The sequence below is a fragment of the Cervus elaphus genome, chromosome 6 (assembly GCF_910594005.1).
Source record: "Cervus elaphus chromosome 6, mCerEla1.1, whole genome shotgun sequence".
Classification (NCBI taxonomy): domain Eukaryota; kingdom Metazoa; phylum Chordata; class Mammalia; order Artiodactyla; family Cervidae; genus Cervus; species Cervus elaphus.
The window spans coordinates 29954158-29975711 of record NC_057820.1 but is presented as its reverse complement, the minus strand read 5'-3'; the positions used below and the strand labels follow the sequence as shown (position 1 = coordinate 29975711).

Below are 21554 nucleotides of genomic sequence, written 5' to 3'. Positions count from 1 at the left end.
TCCTCTGTCCATGGGATTCTGCAGGCAAGAATATCGGAGTGGGTCGCCGTACCCTCCTCCAGGGGATCCTCCCAACCCAGGGATCAAACCCACATCTCTTATGTCTCCTGCATTGGCAAGCACTTTACCAATGTGCTTTACCATTAACCACTAGTGCCACCTGGGAACCCCATTCTATACCCTAAAACTAGCCAACTCTAAGATGGCCTTCCATGTGAAATCCTAGCATGGCACTGATTTACCTTTGATTTGGACTCAGAATTTGCATACCTCCCTTCTTATACATAAGGCTAAAGGAAACCCAGTAAAGTCCACGGCCCTGAAAGCTTAGGGTGAGCACTTCATTGTTCTTTTTGTGAAAGAAACCTCAGTGAACATCTGTATTTTGCTTACATTACTGTAGCCTTTTCCCCACTTAAAATAAAGTATACCACTCAACGCTTCTGGAGGCAATCTGGCCGTTTCCCCCATTATTGAAATTTTAAACATACATATCCTTTAGTTCAGTATTTCTAAGAAAAATACTTACAAAAAATACTCCCACTTGTGTGAAAAAAATTTATAAGGATGTTCACTGTGCCACTTTTATAATTACAAACTAAAATGAAAATGGATTAACTGTCCACGAAAAGGAAATGGAATATAATGCAGCTGTTAAATAAATGAAATAAATCTATACATACTGACAAATAGGTTGCTGATTATTTATAAAGGAAAACAAAATAAATTGCAGAGAAATATACATAATATCTCTCATTTTTTAACATAGGCAGCTATATTTTGATGTTTGATTTATGTGCCCATGTACACATGATAAAACAGGTACTCTGGGAAGTCATTTGGGAAGGAGATGGAGGTGAAGAAAGATTGTAATTTTTTATTGTCTGCACTTTTAATTATACAAGGCATGTCTTCCTGAAATACCCTCTATTCAAATGGTAGACATTGGGTAATATGATGTCTGCAGCTAATAACGCACCTAATGAAGTGTTGGGAAATGAAAGAAACCAAATGACTTCACAGACAGCTAAGTTCTGATTGGCCCCTCAGTCGCCAGCCTCCTGGAGTCAAATTTAAATTCCTCCTACACACTCATAGCTCACCTCAGGGTAAAAATTTTCAGCATACAGACTAGAGAAACCACCTCACCTGTACATTTTGCCTAGTGAAGAGAAAGGTAACAGAACTGACCACGTTTCAAAGAGACCACTCATTTTTTTCACGTACCACTTTGTCTCAAAAAAGAAAAAAAAAAATAGAGTGAAAGAATAACATTGCTCTGTTGTTTCAGGTAGCAATTTGAACATGAAGGCTGCGATTCTACTGTTTTGTCTCCTAGGATCAACTCTGTCATTACCGGTGAGTACAACAGGTTTATTTTACGTACCGCCCAGCCTGAACTGCAACTCTAACGGAAGACCTCTCTCTCCCTCTCTGCCAACACTTCTCTGCTTGTGACCCATTCCCTTAGTTTCCTGTTTTTATTTTCCAAGCTGAAAGATGATAAGCTAATGAAGTATTAGTGTATATTCTAACGTACTTACATTGTATCCACTTTTTTTTTTTTATCCACTTTATCATGGTAGAATTTTGACTATTTTTGACAGAGCACTAGGGCAGAAATTAAGAGAAAAAGGGATGCCGTGGATTATGTCTGCTCAAAGTGGATAATCATTTTACTTCCAAAACGAAGTTAATATTTTCTTGCCAACTAATTATTTTCTCATGATTAAAGATGTAAACTACATTTCCTGAATTTTCTAATTGGAAACACAAAACATCTAAATTATAAAAACTCTAAAAAGCCTACCAAATTGTGCAATAAAAAGAGGGTATTAGAAGGCAGACAATATTTTTTACTTAGAACATTTCATCACAAAATAAGTTCACATATAACAGGTTTTAAAAAAAAAGAACCTAGTATTCAAACGTGTATTCCAGCTCTCCCCCAACATTTTATAGACATAATATGGGTGGTTTGGATCTCTAAGTAAATTTCCCTTTGTTTGAGATGCTTCAGTGTGGACAATGAGAAAAAAAATTAAAGATATTTACTATGAATTAGCAGAACAAAAATAACATTCTCAATTAGGCTTCAAGCTCACTTAACACTCACTTACTCATCCATGCAATCAACAAATATTTATTGAAAACCCTCTATATACCAAACAATTTGCTAGTTGTTGAAGATAAGATGGTGAGAGAAAAAAAAAGGCATAATCCTTCATGGTGTTCATGAGGACTATTTTTAATGATAAATTATAAATTGTAACCATGATTAGCTCTGTGAAGGAGATGAACAGGGTGATCTTGGTGGAGGGGATGGAACAAACATGAAAAACCAACCTCCTTCTTATTTCATTCCAAACACACATGTGTCACTCTTTAAAGAAATCTGCAAAAATTTAATCTTTAAACAAGGTAAATTAGGAAGTTAATTTTTTTAATGTGGGTTTTTGCACTTCACTGAATAAATTTGCCAAAATGTTGTTCTAAGTTGAGTATCTCTTGTGAATTTAAATTACCATATAGTTTGTGAAAACTCAAGACAAAACTTTCTTGAAGCATAGCTATCATTCAAGGTGGACCCAGGAGTACTGTACAGTTTCATGCAGACTAGGAGAGCAGCAAGAATCAGTGGTGTAGGAAGTGTGAGAAGTAACATTAAAATGTCTATTAGCTATCATAGTAGGATTTATCAAATAAAAACTCGGGACACATGGGCAAGGTGTTTTTTTTTAATTACTTGTAAATGAATTTGTTGAATTATCATAAAGGTATATGAAATGAATAGATTTGCAAATGTGAACAGTTAATGTAGCCTAGCCTTTTGATCTACTGAAACAATTCAGTCAGTCAAAAGTTTGGGAATAAGGGGGTACTTTGGAACTGGGACACTTGGATGTTTGGGAGAGTGGTCAGGGTAAGCCTCAAATAGAAGGTGAACTCAGGCAGGTGAGGGAGTGAGCCAATGTCTGGGAAAAGAGTGTTCCAGGCAGAGGGAACAGGTAGTGGTGAGGTTCTGAGCTAAGAATGGGCCCCGGGTATCCCAGAGACGGCAAGGAGCCTAAATAGCAGTAATGTAGTGAATAAGAGGGAATGAGGTAGAGTGGGAGTTCAGAGAGGTGCTGGGGGCCCAGGGTTTGAGGGCCTTTGGGGCCATTGTAGTATCCCTGACTTTTACTCTAAGTGCCAACAGAGGCTAAGGCAGGGGTTGAACAAAGACATGAACAGACCAGACTGCAGTTTTCAAAGGATCCCTCTGACTACCATGCTGACAATGAATTATAGGAGATGAAAACACCTTTGCAGAATTTGTACTTACATAATCTAAAGGCTTAAAGGGACCCCTAAGGGCAGATAGTGCCAATCTCCTCTCTTATGACTGAGGGAAAAGACCAAAGTGAAGTCAAGAGGCGTTGTCAGCTCCAGGATATATCCAAGTGACCCAAGAATCAGCGCAGGGCTGGGGGAGCCACAGGACACTATCCCTGGGGCACAGCCAGGAGCAAAGGCCAACCAGAGTCAGCCTGGATAGGGAGCTTCCACCTGAATGCATATGGAAGGCTAACAGAAGCAAATAGGACTCATTTCTTCAAGGACTAAAAGTCCTTGCAGGAATTCTCAGTACAGGCTCTACAACTCATAAAATCACTGTGGGCAGCTCACAGAGCTTCTTAGTTTCATCAATAAACTAGAATAATACAATTAAGTCATCTGGACTCACAAAGACTTTTCCCCCTAAAATACAGTTATTCTTAATACACTAAGAAAATACTCTGACCAAGCAGGGGACTGAATTTCTATTACAAGAGTAACTTGTCAGGCTCAAGGCTGACAGCTTCATGAAAAGGCAGTAGAAATCATGGCAACTTATCTTCAAGCATTAGGAAAAAGCAAATGTGTACAGAGCTGAGGTGTGGACTGTATCTTTTATGTCCCAGAGGAGGAAAAGAAACGACTACCACCAGAAAACCACGTGCCTCACTCACCCTCTGTCCATCCCCACAGCACCCTTCCTGTTCTGGCACTTTCCCTTTCTACAGCTGCATCTCCTGTCACGCACAAAATGTTCCAGGGAGTTAAAACTGCTCCAAAACACACAGGGGCTAAAGGCAGACATTTTTGCATTTTGGGTCAACTTATTACCTCCTGGAAATAAATGGATACAAGACCTCAAACCATTTTTAAGTTTGAAATTATACCTCTACAATATTCATTGAAAAATTTTTTTCCTTGTTCCTACCCCTAGGTAGGGGTGAAATATTCTATAAGAGGTTTAAATTTAGTTTTCCTTTAAGATTCAACCTTGGCATGACTTTCAGTCAGGAATGGGTAAAGCTGGAAGTTATATTGTTTCTGTCTTAAAACAGGTCATCCAGGAGAAGAGAATTTTTAAAGTCTCCTTATTCATTCTCTTTCTAAGCCTTAGTCTTCTTTCAGTTTTTACAGACCACCTGACATAAGTTTCTTTATTCTGAGGTCTGGTGTCTCAAGCCTGAGCTGGAGGAATGCTCCCTACTGGATAACTTCATCCTACCAAATAGTTTAATAATTCTTTCTCTTGTTCCCAGTCAATGTGGGGGAGGGAGAGCTGGTCATGACAGGTCCAGTGTGTGTATAGGAGGCCTCTTCACTTGGTATCCTGCTAGCTTTCTTTAAGTTCAGACTCAAGGCCAACTCAAAAAGACTTGTGAACACACATGAAAAATGGTAGATGCTGCTTCTTCAAATACTTGTTATCACAGATGCAGCTCAACCCTGCTCTGGTGCTTCCTCCTACCAAGCTTGTTCCAGATCAGGAAACACCGCTAAACCAACCGCAGCCAAGTCAGGTAAGAGTCCTACAATGCTGAACGTCTGGAGACCAGAAAAGCGAACATGCTAAGGCTGGTAGATTGAAAATCAAGGTTCACCCAAAGTTTCATGACTGAGCAAGAGAGAGAAAAGCCTTATTTGGGGGGAAATAAAAACAAGAAACATACTTTTTTTTCATTCATATTTCTTATTTCATTCTTATTATTTCATCACATATTCATTCTTATTCCTTTTGTCTGAGTAATAATTTGGTTCAGCAACCAAATCTAGTCAATTGTGAAAGGCAATAGCTACACCTATTGAAAAAGCTTGGTCATCTATGCCTTTGAAGAACTGTGACTTAAGCAAATATGGTACTTGCCAGAACCTACAGGGATTAAGAGGTAATCCATAAAAATAGTTGCAAATCTCCTAGTGGTTTTAACTTTTATTGTTGATGAACTGATGTGTTACTGTAAACTCTGTCATTGAAGCATATTTAAATACTTTTGAAAACTGAAAGGTCTAGCTCCCCTCCCCCTTCTTCCCATCCTCCCTCTGTTCAAAAAGACCTCTCCTTCCCTACGTCTAGACTTTGTGAAAACGGTACCGTAACACCAGAATAAAGTTTTCATTTTGGTCTATGGACATTACACAATACTCAAGTCACTAGTCAACCTACTGCCTTAAGGAACCTGAAGCTTAGAGGACTTTCCTTAAAAAAGAATACAAAATTAGATATGCAAAATTAGTTACTAAAGTGAAGAATTCACAGTGAGATAAGAAATGAGTAATTATATACTTTTACGCTGATAAATACCTTAAACTTGACACATTGCTTGGGTACCTCCAAGGGCCTTGGAAGGGGTAATGCTAGTGAGAGGCCCTGAAGCTTTAGCCTCATGGTAAATCCACCTGTGATAGAAGTATATGTTACTTGAGGATATAAACCACTGATGGCGTAAAACCAGACAACTTTTTGTCTCACATATTAATTTCAATGCCCTGCAGGTCTTCTCTTCTTTAAGTATAATTCCTTTGACACATATGCTCACACTGGGGTCAGACTTGCAACTGGTAAGTACCTTTTATATCATTTTAATGTCCATTGTTAAATAAAAATAATACCTCATGTTTAGTGTATATATGGGGTGGGTATCCACAGATGTACACATACACACATTTCAGTGTAGATAAACGGAAAGAGAGGTGACAGAGAAAAGTCACAGAGAGCTGAATACTATTCAATGCAAGATTAAAAACTGTCTTATCTTTAAGATTATCTCTAAAGGAATTAATCTAATTCTCAAGTCTTTACTTCTTTAGGTCTCACCTCCTCTCTGAGCTCCCCTTCTCATTCCTCCAGCATATCTTCCTCACGGGGCTTTCCTGGTGACTCAGACAGAATCTGTCTACAATGCAGGAGACCTAGGTTTGATTCCTGAGGAAGATCCCCTGGAGAAGGGAATGGCTACCCACTGCAGTATTCTTGCCTGGAGAATCCCATGGACAGAGGAGCCTGGCAGGCCACAGTTCATGGGATCGCAAGGAGTTGGACACAACTGAGCAACTAACACTTCCACTTTTTCACATCTTCCTCACAGCCTATATGACATCCAAACACTGTGACTGCTATTATCACCCCAACAACAAGAGCAAATGAGAAGGGATAGGAAAATCTACATGCTTCTCATAGGATTTCTGTATAGTTTAATCTATCTGGGGGATAAGTTCAGTTCAGTCGCTCAGTCGTGTCCGACTCTTTGCGACCCCATGAATCGCAGCACGCCAGGCCTCCCTGTCCATCACCAACTCCTGGAGTCTACCCAAACCCGTGTCCATCGAGTCGGTGATGGCATCCAGCCATCTCATCCTCTGTTGTCCCCTTCTCCTCCTGCCCCCAATCCCTCCCAGCATCAGGATTTTTTCCAATGACTCAACTCTTCGCATGAGGTGGCCAAAGTATTGGAGTTTCAGCTTCAGCATCAATCTGGGGGGTAAAATAATTAATAAATTTCTTCCCTGCTTAAAGTGGGTTTTTTCCCCAGTGGTCAGATTTAAATGTAGTACTAGATCATGTTCAAGCTGCGTTGGACCCTCACAATTTTTATGGGGATACCTATGAAGGAACTCATTTTCTTCATAAGAAAGCTATCAGGAAAATTCCTGGAACCATTGCTGTCATAGCCAAAAGGAGAAGGCAAGTGTGAAATCATCTAAGTAATCCTCAGGAGAATGGGTTAAATGCCAAAGGAAAACTGAGTGTGAGAAAAGTTAGTCCTGGACTTCATGGTTGTACTAGCAGACTACACAGGTCTCTGGACTTCATTTCTGTTCCTAATTCCAAATGCAATGTCCACTACTATAGATTTGCAAAGCAAATCCTCCCTTTTACATCTAGTAAATACAGTTTCTTATCCTGGATGTTCAAAGTGAAACAACACAATCTTCCTCATTGCCCTACAGCTAAATACTGCTGCAGGGGTGGCATCTGGTACACCGACCCTCCCACTGGCCCTGGGGGCACTGAACGTACACCAGCGGCTGCAACCACAAGTAAGTTCAAAGCCCCACTCAGTTTAACGCTGGCGTTTTCCCTCAGGTGAAAGCCTAAAGGGGAGGAAAGAATATTTTCAAGGTTCTTGAAAGTTTTACCCAGACACTTTGCAGAGGGATTTCCTATTTGCTGTTTCCTATTAAACTTATGACCGTCTTTGGCAATTTGGTTCTTGCTGAAACTCCATGAGAACACACCCAGAAAACTGAGCATGCTGCCCCATCGCCTCTCAAGAGTACACTTGTAACAGGTAACAGGAAACGTGAAGAGCTAGGGGAGATTCAGAAGTAAAGAATAAAGCTGGGAATTGAGAGGCGTCAGGATTCTTCTCCAGCTTGCTCTGTTTCTATGAAAAGACTTTCTGAGTGACCAGAATCATTCCAAAGAAAAGATAAGGGATGGACAAAGCTTATTTCCAGCAAATCTAATCTCTTTTATGTGCCCTTTTTCCATGCCTCCTTTCAAGTTCCCGAGAATCCTCTAGTTCCTTCTCTCCTCCCATAATTATTTGCTTTTAGGAAAAATCCCCCAAAACCTTCTCACACAAAGATATAAATGACATACTTAGGACACCACCTCTTTTAGAAATGCTTGCATTTTAACTGCAAAGCCCAAACTTGTCTTCTTGGAACTTCTCTAAATAGTTTAATGACTCTGGAGAAAAATACAGTGATCCTTTATGACTAATTGTTTACCGTTTACTTATTCTCCCTAACACATAACCTCAGTCCCTATCATTCCCACATAATGGTCTGAGTTTTTGTAGAAGCTTTCTTGATTATTACATACATGCTATATGTTAATTATAGAGAATTTAGAAAAAAGATAAGCAAAAGGAAAAGCTAAAATTCACTCATAAGCCTACCAGTCATAATTAAACACTGTCAGCATTCTAGAGCATGACCTTTCAGCCTTTTTTCTATGCATATAAGTATTGTTTTTAAAGAAAATATGTTCTTACTATATCTAATGTTCTATAATCTAACTTTTTCACATAATACATTTTGAAAAGACTTTCCTATATTTTGAATATTCACTTATAATACAGTAAATAGCATAATATTGTTTTCAGTGATTGCTTAGTATTCCACCATATTGCAAAAGTTTGTGTTTTTTCCAAAATTTTTACTTCCATAAATAATACCACAGTGAACATCCTTTAACTAAGTCTTTGACCATATTAGTGATTCTTTCCTTAAGACCAGGAAAAAATGTCTTTGTGAGTCCAAAGACATTAAAAAATGTAAGACTTTTAATACACATTCCCAAAAAATGAAGCATGACTATAGCCCATCTTCCTACCACTATAGACACCCAACTTATAGTAGCAAGCTTGCATAATTAGTAATTATAATCAAAGCTGAGTTTGATTGACAAAATTATTTTAAGCTTCTCAATTTAAATTCTACATCGTATTCAACCAATACTTTTTCCTGTACTTTCTTTTGTCCAAGACAACAACACAAAAGACTATACTGCCTCATTGACTCATATTTGTAAAATTCTGTAATGTAACTAACTTTTATATTTCTTTTTTAATACGAATGTATATATTCATAGATCAGTAAGTACTTATTTCTTACAGATATATTAGAGCCTTCGCTCAAAGTGTTTTCTGTTATTTATATCTTAATAATAAGAGTGATCCTCTGAAAAAGACTAGAGAGAGTTGTTTACTGCGTGACCTTGGTATAGTCCACCTGCCAACTGCCCCCAGTTTCAGTTTCAATTGCTGCCCTGTTCTAACCTCAAAGTCAGACTTAGTACATCTTCATATTCCCCAAAGAGTATATTCACTGGAGTCCAAGGCAGCAGTGGGCACTGTAGATGGTATTAAAGATTCAATAGAGACGTTTGAGATGCACGGCCCCATCATCCAATAATATAAATCAATCCTCATTCTCTGTGGGGCTTCTTCAATGTCTCTAGGCTATACCACCTCCTCATCATACATGCCTTCTCCTGTGCAGGCGCAGGGGCTCTGACCTGTCTCTCCCTACGCAGAGTACCTCACATCCCCCGCCAGAAACCTGGGCACATGTCCGCAGCTCTCACTGTCGAAGCAAGCCCAGTGTGGCTAAGAAAGAACTCGAGAACCACACAACTTCTGGCCGAATCCTGGCTCTCCACTTACTACCTATGTGGCTAGGTTACTTAACCCTCTGTGACTCACTTTCTTCATCATTTAAAATAGGAATTAGTTAGAACCTTACCATTAGAGCTGTTAGAAGGATTGAGTAAATCTACATAAAGCACTTGGAACAGTACCTATCAGATGGTAATCATTCAATACATTTAGCTATTATTTCAAACAAATTCTCTATGAAAAACTAACAACTTCTCTCCTTACTGTTATATCGGTATTACATTAGTTAATTATCTTTCATTATTGTTTTTACTTAGACATCTGTGGTTTCCTCGTTGTATCTTTTTGTTCCTTCTAATTTGCCTTTAAAGAAGAACTTTCCATTTTGTTTTCTCCAAAATCCTTTGTCCCTTTCCTTTGATCCATTTTTTCATTGCCACCCTGAAGACTATTTGCTTATGGTCAGTAGCCAAGGATCTGACTGAGAGTAAGGCTTTTTCCTACTTTTTATCTTTGAGCATTATGGGTACTTTTTATCTTTGTACTTTTTATCTTTGTACTTTTTATCTTTGAGCATTATGGGTATTACTGTACAAACTTCTTGAGAAATAATAAAGGTCTATTTATAAGACTTTCAACTCTTTCAGGTTGGGTTGTATTAAAAGTCCCATTTTGATAACTTTTATGACACTGGATTTCTATAGAAGTAAAAATAAACTTTAAAACCCTAATTCTTTCTAACAAACCCTAAAGTTAGTTCTTAGAGTGCTAGAGCATGCCAACACCTCACCCAGATCTTTCCAACTATAAATTCATTCCATTCACATAGTCATCAGTGACCAGTAGAGTGTCCCTCATTTAGCTCTAAGAACTCTGTTAGGACCAGGGATGTTAAACAATATCATCCATAATTTCCTACTTGTGCCTCCATTGTGAGACTAAATGTATATGCTTCAAGAAATCTTGATTATTTTAAAATATCCACTACATGTTTTCATGTATCTTCTGAGATGCCATGTAAAAGAAACATGCATTTTATCATCATGATTACTTGGAATAATTTTAAGTTTGCAGAAACCTTGAGAACAAAATTATTTTCATCCAATTTACTGACTTCTGCCTTATAAATGTGCTTCCTTAAGTGGGATTCTAAATCTCTCTGGGCCTAATCTTCTTTTCACAAACTGAATCAGTTCCAATTGCCATCCATCTTGTGAGTCCATATCTATGATTTTAGATGATACATTAAATGGAATATCTATTTAATAAACATTGTGTACTTATTTTGAAAGTCTCAATATTTACATCATTTGCCAGAATTTACCTTTTAGTATATTTTTACTAAATTTCTCCCTCTTTTTTCAGATGTTACCAGTTATTGTAGCACACTTTGGAGCCCAGGTAAGATTATTTTATAATATGATTTTATTTTAGATCATCTTAGTGTGAAATATTTAATTCTGTATCAGTTCACCAGATAGTTGCCAAGCTTCCTATTTACTTTGCACTGTATGGCCACTACAAATAGGATAATAACAAGAACATTTACTGAGCATTTATTATGTGCTAGGCACTGTCCCAAGTACTTTTTATTTACTATGTACTATCTCATCTAAGCTTCAAAATAATCTTCTATAGTCAGTGTTTTTATTTCCAATTTGACGACGAGTAACTGGCGGCACTTACTTAGTTGTTCAGTTGTATCACACAGTAAATGTCACAAATGAAGCAGTCAATCCTTTAAACCACACTGTCAAGCAAAAAAAATTAATTAATTAACTGATCTAGAAATTGATGGTGTGGGGGATTTTTTAATCTCAAATTTATTTATTAACTATATGTCTTTTCCCTAAAAATAATAAACTTTCCTCTCTCTCTATTTTTCCTTTGTGAAAAGTAATTCTTGAGATCACTGATACAATTACCAAGAGCCAAGATCAAGTATGAGCGTCAGATGGCAGGTTTTACTTCTTCCTTTTTTTAACTGGAGGATAATTGCTTTACACGCTATGTTGGTTTATGCTGTGTGACAGCGTGAATCAGCTCTAAGTTTACATACATCCCCTCCCTCTTGAGTTTTTACTTCTAAAAGGAGAAATAAATGAAAAAATATATATATATAAAATTCACACTAACTCTTAATTCTACATCTGGGAACACATTCCAAGGAAATAATCTGAAATACAGCACAGGCTTCTTTACAAATAAATTCATCAAAATATTTTTACAGTAAAGAAGAATACTGTATGTGCGCTCCATCACTCAGTCATTTCCAACTCTTCTCAACCCCATGGATTGTAGCCTGCCAGGCTCCTCTATCCATGGAATTTTCCAGGCAAGAATACTGGAGTGGGTTGCCACTTACTTACTCCAGGTGACCTCCCTGACCAGGGAAAAAATCCACGTCTCTTGGGTCTCCTGCTTTGGCAGGCACACTTTTTACCATTGTACATTTAGGAAGCTTCCAGAGAAGTATATTAGGTGCAACTTAAATTTAAACAGAAGGAAAATTATTATGTAAACTGTACAGCATAAAAGAAAATACTTGTGACCATTCAAAAGTATATTTATTAAAATTTGTTGGCAATATGGTTAAAGAATTGTTGTGTACTATTAAAAGAAAAGGTAAGACACAAATTGTGTAAATGATGTGACTGCTAGTATGTAAAAAACAAATGTTTGTAAAACATCTGAAAGAAAATACATCAACTCTGCATGATGGGATTATATTTTTTTCCTTTGTGGCTGTCTGTATTTTTTAAGTTTCCTCTAATGTGTATATATTACCTAATAATAGAAAATAGGTAATTTTTGAAATGCATAAAACCTCCCATTACTCAGATAAAAAATGTTAGCAGTCCAATACCATGTCCTGACTTGAGCTTTGTAATAAAACTCTCAAAGGCAGTTTAAATTATTGCTGAAAATTAAAAAACATGTATCTCTTTAAAACCATTTTAAGCTTTTCAATTATGATATATATATATTGCCCCAAATATATTAAAATCTAATAATATGTGTTATTCTTTTCCTTTTAGGGTACTATCCTAAGCTCAGAGGAATTGGTAAACAAAAAAAAAAAATAATAATTCCTAGTATTTCAAGTTCTTTTCACTGCTACCATAATGCTGTTTTCTATCCTCATATTGTCTCTTCTGACCTCAGCCCCTAAACCTGATACATGCTATCATACACTGAACACTTTTATAGGTCTTCTCATTAGGTTATCTTTTCTCCAGCTAGGGATTCCATCATCCTTCTCCAGCTACTTCTCCATTAATTTGACTTAGCTTTTGCTTTCCATATATTGATGTCAGATTCAGGTCTATCCAGAAAGTCAATGCATATTTTTAAATTTTATTTAAAGTTGATTAAAATCTAGTGTTATAAGTTATTGAACTACATGTAGATTTAGAATCACATACATATTGATCTTTATCTCAGGAAAGATTCTTTTTTTACTTAAACGTTTAATGCTTATAGAAAAATATATTTTTATTCTAGCATCTTATGATGATAAATGAAATCTGCTCTATACATATGAATAACTAAAGGGCTGAACCCAAAAACTCATTGTACGATGCCTAGGCACTTCTACGCATTTCTTCAGAGTCATTTTCAGAGAAAAATAATTTGAATTAAAGGTATCTAAACTTGACACTAAATAAAGAGTTGAGGAAATATCTGGGAAGATAGTTTTTAAATTTTTATATTATAAGGAAGGTAGAGATTTGCTTAATTGTTCATAAATAAAATCAAATAATGGGGCTGTTTTGCCAACACTGATATATGAACACCCAATTCTACCAGTTATGGACCTGATCCTATAAAACAAGCACCTTGGTGGATTTTTCTTTTTACATATATTGACTTTAATACTCACCAGATTACAAATTAGAGATTTTTAACACAATTTAACAGAAAAAGACACAGAGGCTAGAAAAACTTAAGCAACATAGGTGCCAAAGTCAATAAAACAGTAGATCTAGATTAAAAACCATTTTTCTATCCACTATACCAGTGGTTTTCAAGTTTTTTTAGTGAAATGCACAGTAACAGTTATATTTTTCATGTTGCTAAAATATACACATTTTATGAAACAATACTTACCCTTATTATAGAGAGTGCACTGGTAATTTATAGTCTATTATTTTTGCCTTATTTTTTAATGATGTACCATCTTCTTTATTTCAAATGCATGGATGTCACAACCCCCAGCTTGAAAACTTCTGTACTCTACTCCTGTCTTTTATCCAGCATAAGCCTAATTCTGGTTTCAGTACCTCATAAATCTAAGACAGTGTTTTCCAAACATCAGTCTTGGACCTCAAACCACGACAATTTGGAGTGTTGGTTAAAAATGAGTATTTCTGCCTTCCAGGTGGTATTTATGTATACTAACAACTGAGAACCATGCTCAAAGAAACAGACCTGTATCTTAACTATAAGTTCTCAACCCTTTTTATTGTATGAAAATGCTATCAGAACTGGGAGGTCCAAGAGAACTGGTTTCTGCCTGAACTCTCTCCAAAACCAGCTCATTTCCAGGTATTTCATCTTAGGAAGAACTTTTCATGGTAATTTTTTCCCAGGGGAAAAACAACAAATCTACGTACCAACAACATTCAGTCAGTCAGTCAGCCAGTTCAGTTGCTCAGTCGTGTCTGACTCTTTGCGACCCCACGAATCGCAGCACGCCAGGCCTCCCTGTCCATCACAAACTCCCAGAGTTTACTCAAACCTATGCCCATCAAGTCGATGATGCCATCCAGCCATCTCATCCTCTGTCGTCCCCTTCTCCTCCTGCCCTCAATCTTTCCCAGCATCAGGGTCTTTTCCAATGAGTCAACTCTTCGCATTAGGTGGCCAAAGTACTGGAGTTTCAGCTTCAGCATCAGTCCTTCCAATGAACACCCAGGACTGATCTCCTTTAGGACGGACTGGTTGGATCTCCTTGCAGTCCAAGGGACTCTCAAGAGTCTTCTCCAACACCACAGTTCAAAAGCATCAATTTTCCGGCGCTCAGCTTTCTTCACAGTCCAACTCTCACATCTGTACATGACCACTGGAAAAACCATAGCCTTGACCAGACGGACCTTTGTTGGCACAGTAATAGTGTGCAAATCACTGACAGTCCAATAGAAAGGAGACCCATTGAGTAACCTCAAAGAATACACCAGTGACTGAATTGCCAAAAGAAATGTTCTTGACTGAATATTCCAATGCCCTTGAAAAAAATATATCAAAAGAAAGCATAAAAATCATCCAATAAGAATGGATTAATCTACTTGACTTCGTTTTTCCATTAATTTTTAATCTCTTAAATTACTTCTTTTAAAGTCTGGGCAAAAAAGAGACTGTGGTTTAGGTCAATAACAGAAATATAGCCTGCTGCAATTGTATGGAGTTTCTGTCTTAGTTTTACTTCCAGATACAACTGATATGAACAAATGATGCATCGCTCCTTTTCCTGTGACTGACTTGATTCTTGCGTTCCCTTTCTGAGAAAAATAGAGCATAGCAAGGATCCCGAGTAATGAAACCAGCATCAGGCTTGGCTCAGGCTAGGGGGCCATTTCCTCTAAGGAATGCCCAATCTTTACTGTTTTTGCTGACTCTACCCTCTTCATCTGCGAATCCTACTCAAACTTGCTGCTCTCAAAGAAGAAAAGGCTAGTTGACCAGCCTTAAAATGTGTTCTTTTGACTTTGTTTTCTATTTCCTTCTCTCATTCCAGCAAGGGACCTCTCAAATCCTAACAGGCCTTATCTTCCATCCCTTGTTCGCTGGAGCCATCCTGCCCACCAGTCAGACTAATCCAGATGCCCAGAATGGAATCCTTCCTGCAGGACAAGCAGGAGCAAATCCTGCCACCCAGGGAACCCCAGAGGACCCCTTCTCAACCCCCAGTGGCACAGATGATGACTTTGCAGCGACCACACCTGCTGGCATCCAGAGGGGCAGGCAAACCACGGAGGAAACCCCCACGGCATCACCCAAAGGTAGGTTCTCCCAGCCAGGAAGACCCCCCAGGGCCATGACAGTCATCTGTGGAGTGAAAGAGAAGGGTTCTTTGTCGTGCCTTGACAAATACAGATCCTAATAACATCAGGGAGCCCCTTTACTCACTCACATTTGATTCCACCAATAAGGGAGTATTTTTCCAGGATTACTATCCCTATTTGGGCTTCCCTGATAGCTCAGTTGATAAAGAATCCAATTGCAATGCAGGAGACACTGGTTCAATTCCTAGGTCGGAAGATACACTGGAGAAGGGATAGACTACCCGCTCCGTTATTCTTGGGCTTCCTACTGAATCTACCCAAAAAGAAAACATTTAGGTGCTGGCATAACACACTTTCCATGTTGGGTCAGGGCTGAAAATATTTGAAACCAAATGGTGCGCTCCCTTTCCCATCCCCCGTACACCCACCCCGCCCCCCAAACACATACAGGACACAGTTAATCAATCAAGATACTTTTTCCCACTCACTCATCATGGATGAGACTCAGGACCTTCCTAACATAAGGTGGCAAGCTGCTCTTAGTAATAGACTAGATTTAGCATGGTAAATCAACTCATGTGCCATTCCCCTCAGATGAAACTTAAGAAATGTTGTAAAAAAATAAGCTCTCCTAGCACTAACAAACAGATAATCATTTAATCTGTGAGGATGTCCAGACCCAAATGTTCCAAACATCCAAAGAGACAAAAGAATGATTTGTTACTGATACTATCACCCCAAGAAATTTTCATCTCAAGTAAAAATATTTAAGTGTAACATGCTTTTACCTACATTTAAAAAGAGGTGTTTTTTTTTTCTTACAGGAATTCAGTAAGCTGTCTCAATTTTTTTCAACTGAACCACCTCAAAAGTGGTGACACATGAGACTCTTCTTCATTGATCATATTATTGAATAGATTAAGACATACTGGACAGTACCAGAAGAAATTAATTCTTAGCTTATTTAAAAATTTTTCTTGAAATTTCAGAAAATATATACTTCCTGGAGAATACTGACTTCTGAAAAAACTACTAATGAAATGCATAAATTTGTCTTTCAAATATAATATTATGCCACCTTGGGCCCAGAAGATATGCATATTAAAAATATACTTTTAAACTGACTCTTTTTCCTCTTTGTGGGAGTGAAAGAAAGTCAGACCATTTCAGAAACTGCATTACCTCAGGACACTTAGATGATATTCTTGGTCTAGACTGCCTTTGGAAGAAGGAAAGGCAGCAGTCACGGGAGTGGACACCAAGCCATGTAAGGACAAGTTCTAATCTTCTCAAAACCACCTTATGACCCACTCTCTCCCATAAGAGCCACAAACTTAATTTTCAATAAGCAAATTAATTGCAAAGCAAAGCAAATTACATGTGCATCTAAAATATGCAGTGGAAGCCAAGAATTGTTAAGTCATATTGTCTATCCTCAGGTTGCTTATAATACAGAGCTAGTGATTATGGCATTTAATGTTTAATTTGTTGTGTCTGATATCGAGGAATGACACTGATATACCTGCTAAAGAGCTGGAGGAATCATGCTCCCTAACTTCAGATGATACTACAAAGCTACAGTAATAAAAACAGTAGGACACTGGCACAAAAACAGATACATAGATCAATAGAATGGATAGAAAGGCCAGAAATAAACCCATACACTTATGGCCAATTAATCTACAACAAAGGAGGCAGGAATATACAATGAAGAAATGTCTCTTCAACAAGTGGTACTGGAAAAACTGGATAGCTACATGTAGAGAATGAAATTAGAACATTCTCTAACACCATAATACAAATATAAACTCAAAATGAATTAAAGACCTAAGTATAAAACCAGATACTAAAAAACTTTTAGAGGAAAACATAGGCAGAACACTCTTTGACATAAATTGCAGCATATCTTTTTTTATCCACCTCCTATAGTAATGAAAATAAAAACAAAAATAAATAAATGGAACCTAATTAAATTAAAAGTTTTACAAAGCAAAAGAACCCATTAAAAAAATGAAAAGACATTGCACAAAAAGAGAGAAAATATTTGCAAACAAAGCAACCAAAAGGGATTAATCTCCAAAATACACAAATAGCTCATACAGCTCAGTATCAAAAAAACAAGCTACCCATTCAAAAAACTGGTAGAAGATCTAAGAAGACATTTCTCCAAAGCCATACAGATGGTGAAAAAGTACATGAAAACATTCTCAACATTGTTAATCATTAGAGAAATGAAAATCAAAATTACAATGAGATATCACCTCACACCAGTCAGAATTGCCATCATCAAAAAGTCTACAAATAATAAAGTGCTGGAAAGGATGTGGAGAAAAGGGAACCCTCCTACATTGTTGGTGGAAATGTAAATTGGTACAGCCACTAAGGAGAACAGTATGGAGGTTGCTTAAAAAACTAAAACTAGGACTACCATATCATCTGGCAATCCTATTCCTGGGCATATACCTGAAGAAGACCATAATCCTAAAAGATGCATGTACCCAATATTCACTGCAGCACTATTTACAAGAGTCAAGACATGGAAGCAATTCAAGTGTCCATAAACAGATAAAAGAGATGTGGTATAAATAAACAATAGGATACTACTCAGCCATAAAAAGAATGAAATAATGCCATTTGCAACAACATGGACAGACCTAGAAATTATCATATTAAGTGAAGTCAGACAGAAAGGCAAATATATGATATCCCTTACATGTGGAATCTTTCTTAAAAATGATACAGATGTTTGACAGAAAACAACAAAATTCCATAAAGCAATTACCCTTCAATTAAAAAATAAATTAAACTTTTTTAAAAGATACAAATGAACTTATTTACTAGACAGAAATAGACTCACATAAAAAACAAATTTATGGTTACTGAAAGGGATAATGGATGGGGAATAAATTAGGAGTTTTGGATTAACATATACACACTACTATATATAAATAGATAAACAACAAAGACCTACTGTATAGCACAAGGAACTGCACTCAGAAGCTTGTAATAACTTATAATGGAAAAGAACCTAAAAAAGAATGTATGCATCTATAGATAAAAATAGATTGACATATATAAATAGCTGAATCACTTTGTTGTACACATGAAACTAATACAACATTGTAAATTAACTATACTTCAATTTTTTTAATTAATAAAATAAAAAGCTTTAAAGTACCCACTCTTTAAACTTTTGCTCCACACACCTAAAAGGTAAAATTTAATCAGATTTAAATTTATAACCCAGATTACTGCAGTTCATTCAGAGTGGGACAGAGTGGGAATGATTAATATCAACCACAGTAGAGCGCCCACATAGGAATGATATGAATAGGTTCAACAAAATTTTTGTTTATATTTGAGTCAGCCCCATCAGTATGGAAGAAACCTAAATATACAACCACAAAATATATTCCATGTTATGTTTTCCAGGTGGTTAAAATTTTACTAGTGGCTAAAGATTTATTAGCACTTCAGATTTGCAGAGCTGAATAACACATTATGAATTGTTATGGTTTTCATAGCCAAATGAAAGTAAACTAGGGTTCAACTTTCCAAAAGTGAATATTTTATCATTAGTGTCATGTGCTACTAATTAAAAGTGTGTATCAAAGATTTCCTAGGTAATTCTCTGTCAAAAAAAATTCTCTCTGAGCCTCACTTTTCCTATCTTTAAAATATGTTAATATGATGATTAAAGTACATACAAGTGCTCTGTGAACTCCAAACTACTGTAGAAATTAATTTTGTTTACATACAGTATGCTTCAAACCAATTAGAATTACCTGTCCTTTCAGCCCCACATCTTCTCCCTATTCTTCCTCACTGTACTTTAATTATTAGTGTAGGTATATGATTGTCAGCTAAACCATCAAGATCAGATGTCCTTCTGGGCATGCTACTCCTGGGGAAACCTGAAAGCTTCCCAAGGCTGTAGGTAAACAGATGGACTTAAGGGTTCAGCTCCCACTTTGACCTCCCACGTGTGGACTTGACTAAAACAGATCTGCCTGAGAACATGTCCTTTTCTTCCTCTCCTTTCACTGTCACTCTTTTCCCACATTGAAGAGAAAACCCATGTCTCATCTATCACTGATCTCACTGGAAAATTGCTCTGTTATAGAAAACCTCCAAGACACAAAACAAAGAATTTCAAATACTGGAGCTGGTGCTGAGAATGACAGTGGACTTTTACGATTCAGGTAGTTTCCTGTTCTTAGCTTTCAATAAAATTAAATAAGGACCTATTGGAACATGACTTTGATCATGAAAATGTTTTTGATGGTAGAAATGAAAACTTAGTTATTAATTCATTTTAAAATATCATTAACATGTAAATTACATGTTAATACAAATAACATCCTTTTTAAATTAAAAATAACTTTTTAATTTGATGAGAATACTCAATTTAATTAACAACATTTAGTGAGAAGAATGGTTTTATCTTTGAACTCTCTTTCATGTCTGACTTAATAAGAGATATTAGGATTCTTTTATCTGCTTTTTTTTCTTTATTTATTTTAATTGGAGGCTAATTACTTTACAATATTGTAGTGGTTTTGCCATACATTGACATGAATCAGCCATGGGTGTACATGTGTTCCCCATCCTGAAGCCCCCTCTCACCTCCCTCCCCATCCCATCCCTCTGGGTCATCCCAGTGCACCAGCCCTGAGCCCCCTGTCTCATGCATCCAACCTGGACTGGTAATCTGTTTCACATATGATAATATACATGTTTCAATGCTATTCTCTCAGACCATCCACCCTCGCCTTCTCCCACAGAGTCCAAAAGACTGTTCTATACATTTGTCTCTTTTGCTGTCTCGCATATAGGGCTATCGTTACCATCTTTCTAAATGCCATATATATGTGTTAATATACTGTATTGGTGTTATTCTTTCTGACTTATTTCACTCTGTATAATAGGCTCCAGTTTCATCCACCTCATTAAAACTAATTCAAATGTATTCTTTTTAATGGCTGAGTAATATTTCATTGTGTATATGTACCACAGCTTTCTTATCCATTCATCCACCTATGGGTATTTTGGTTGCTTCCATGTCCTGGCTGTTATAAACAGTGCCGTGATGAACATTGGGGTACACATGTCTCTTTCAGATCTGGTTTCCTCAGTGTGTATGCCCAGGAGTGGGATTGCTGGGTCATATGGCAGTTCTATTTCCAGTTTTTTAAGGAATCTCCACACTGTCTCCATAGTGACTGTACTAGTTTGCATTCCCACCAACACTGTAACAGGGTTCCCTTTTCTCCACACCCTCTGAGAAGAATGGTTTTATCTTTGAACTCTCTTTCATGTCTGACTTAATAAGAGATATTAGGATTCTCTTATCTGCTTCTGCATTCAATCTTCATCTGTCACCATATCATATATGTAGCTGCTGGAAAATTCTACTATATACTCTTCACAGGATGAGAATGAAAAAAGAAACTAAAGTCTTTATATTATTATAAAAATAATTTTACCTCACTGACCTGGTCAGAACAATCTCAGGAAGCCCCAAGAATCCTCATCAAATTTTGAGAATAACTTTGGATGATGTTGCATTCATATTTTTAATCCTCTCCCTGGTTATGTATTGAAAATGGTGCCATGTGTGGATTACTTTACACACAGACATTCTCATTGCTTATTTTACCTAGTTTGTGCCCTACAAAAACAATAACTCTGATAAAAAAAATCAATTTTGTTCAATTCCCACCAAAAAAGAAAAAAGCTACAGTACATGTATAATTTTATGTGCTATAATATCAAACATATTCCTAGCAGAAAAGAGCTTCCCTTTTTAAAGGAGGCATTGGTGAAAACTGAAACCTCTGCTTCTGATTTTACTATCTGGTTGGTAGAATTTTACACAGACTAGCTTCTGGCTTCAAACATTACAGATCTTTTTCCTCTTTCATCACTCCTACTTCTGCTGCCAAGCACCACAAGACAAGTTCATATGGCAATGCCAACTTTCACCTTTCACTTTGGTGTCCCTACACTTGGTACATTGAGACAGCAGTGGGTAGGAGTATTCCCGAAGACATTTCTCAAATGAAACAACCAGAGCAACTTATTCACAAGCTACATACATATGCCCTAC

At 37.0% G+C, this 21554-nt stretch overlaps 1 protein-coding gene across 1 annotated transcript; it reads left to right on the top strand.

Annotated features, from left to right (window-relative positions):
- The first annotated feature begins 1070 nt into the window (after positions 1 to 1070).
- AMTN (amelotin) lies at positions 1071 to 16531 on the top strand. The gene is made up of 9 exons (XM_043906553.1): positions 1071 to 1177; positions 1292 to 1359; positions 4749 to 4835; positions 5809 to 5874; positions 7264 to 7353; positions 10806 to 10841; positions 12479 to 12505; positions 15178 to 15442; positions 16270 to 16531. Exons 2-9 carry the CDS (start codon positions 1306 to 1308, stop codon positions 16278 to 16280), a joined length of 636 nt encoding a protein of 211 aa, XP_043762488.1. The 5' UTR covers positions 1071 to 1177; positions 1292 to 1305; the 3' UTR covers positions 16281 to 16531.
- Positions 16532 to 21554: the final 5023 nt, after the last annotated feature.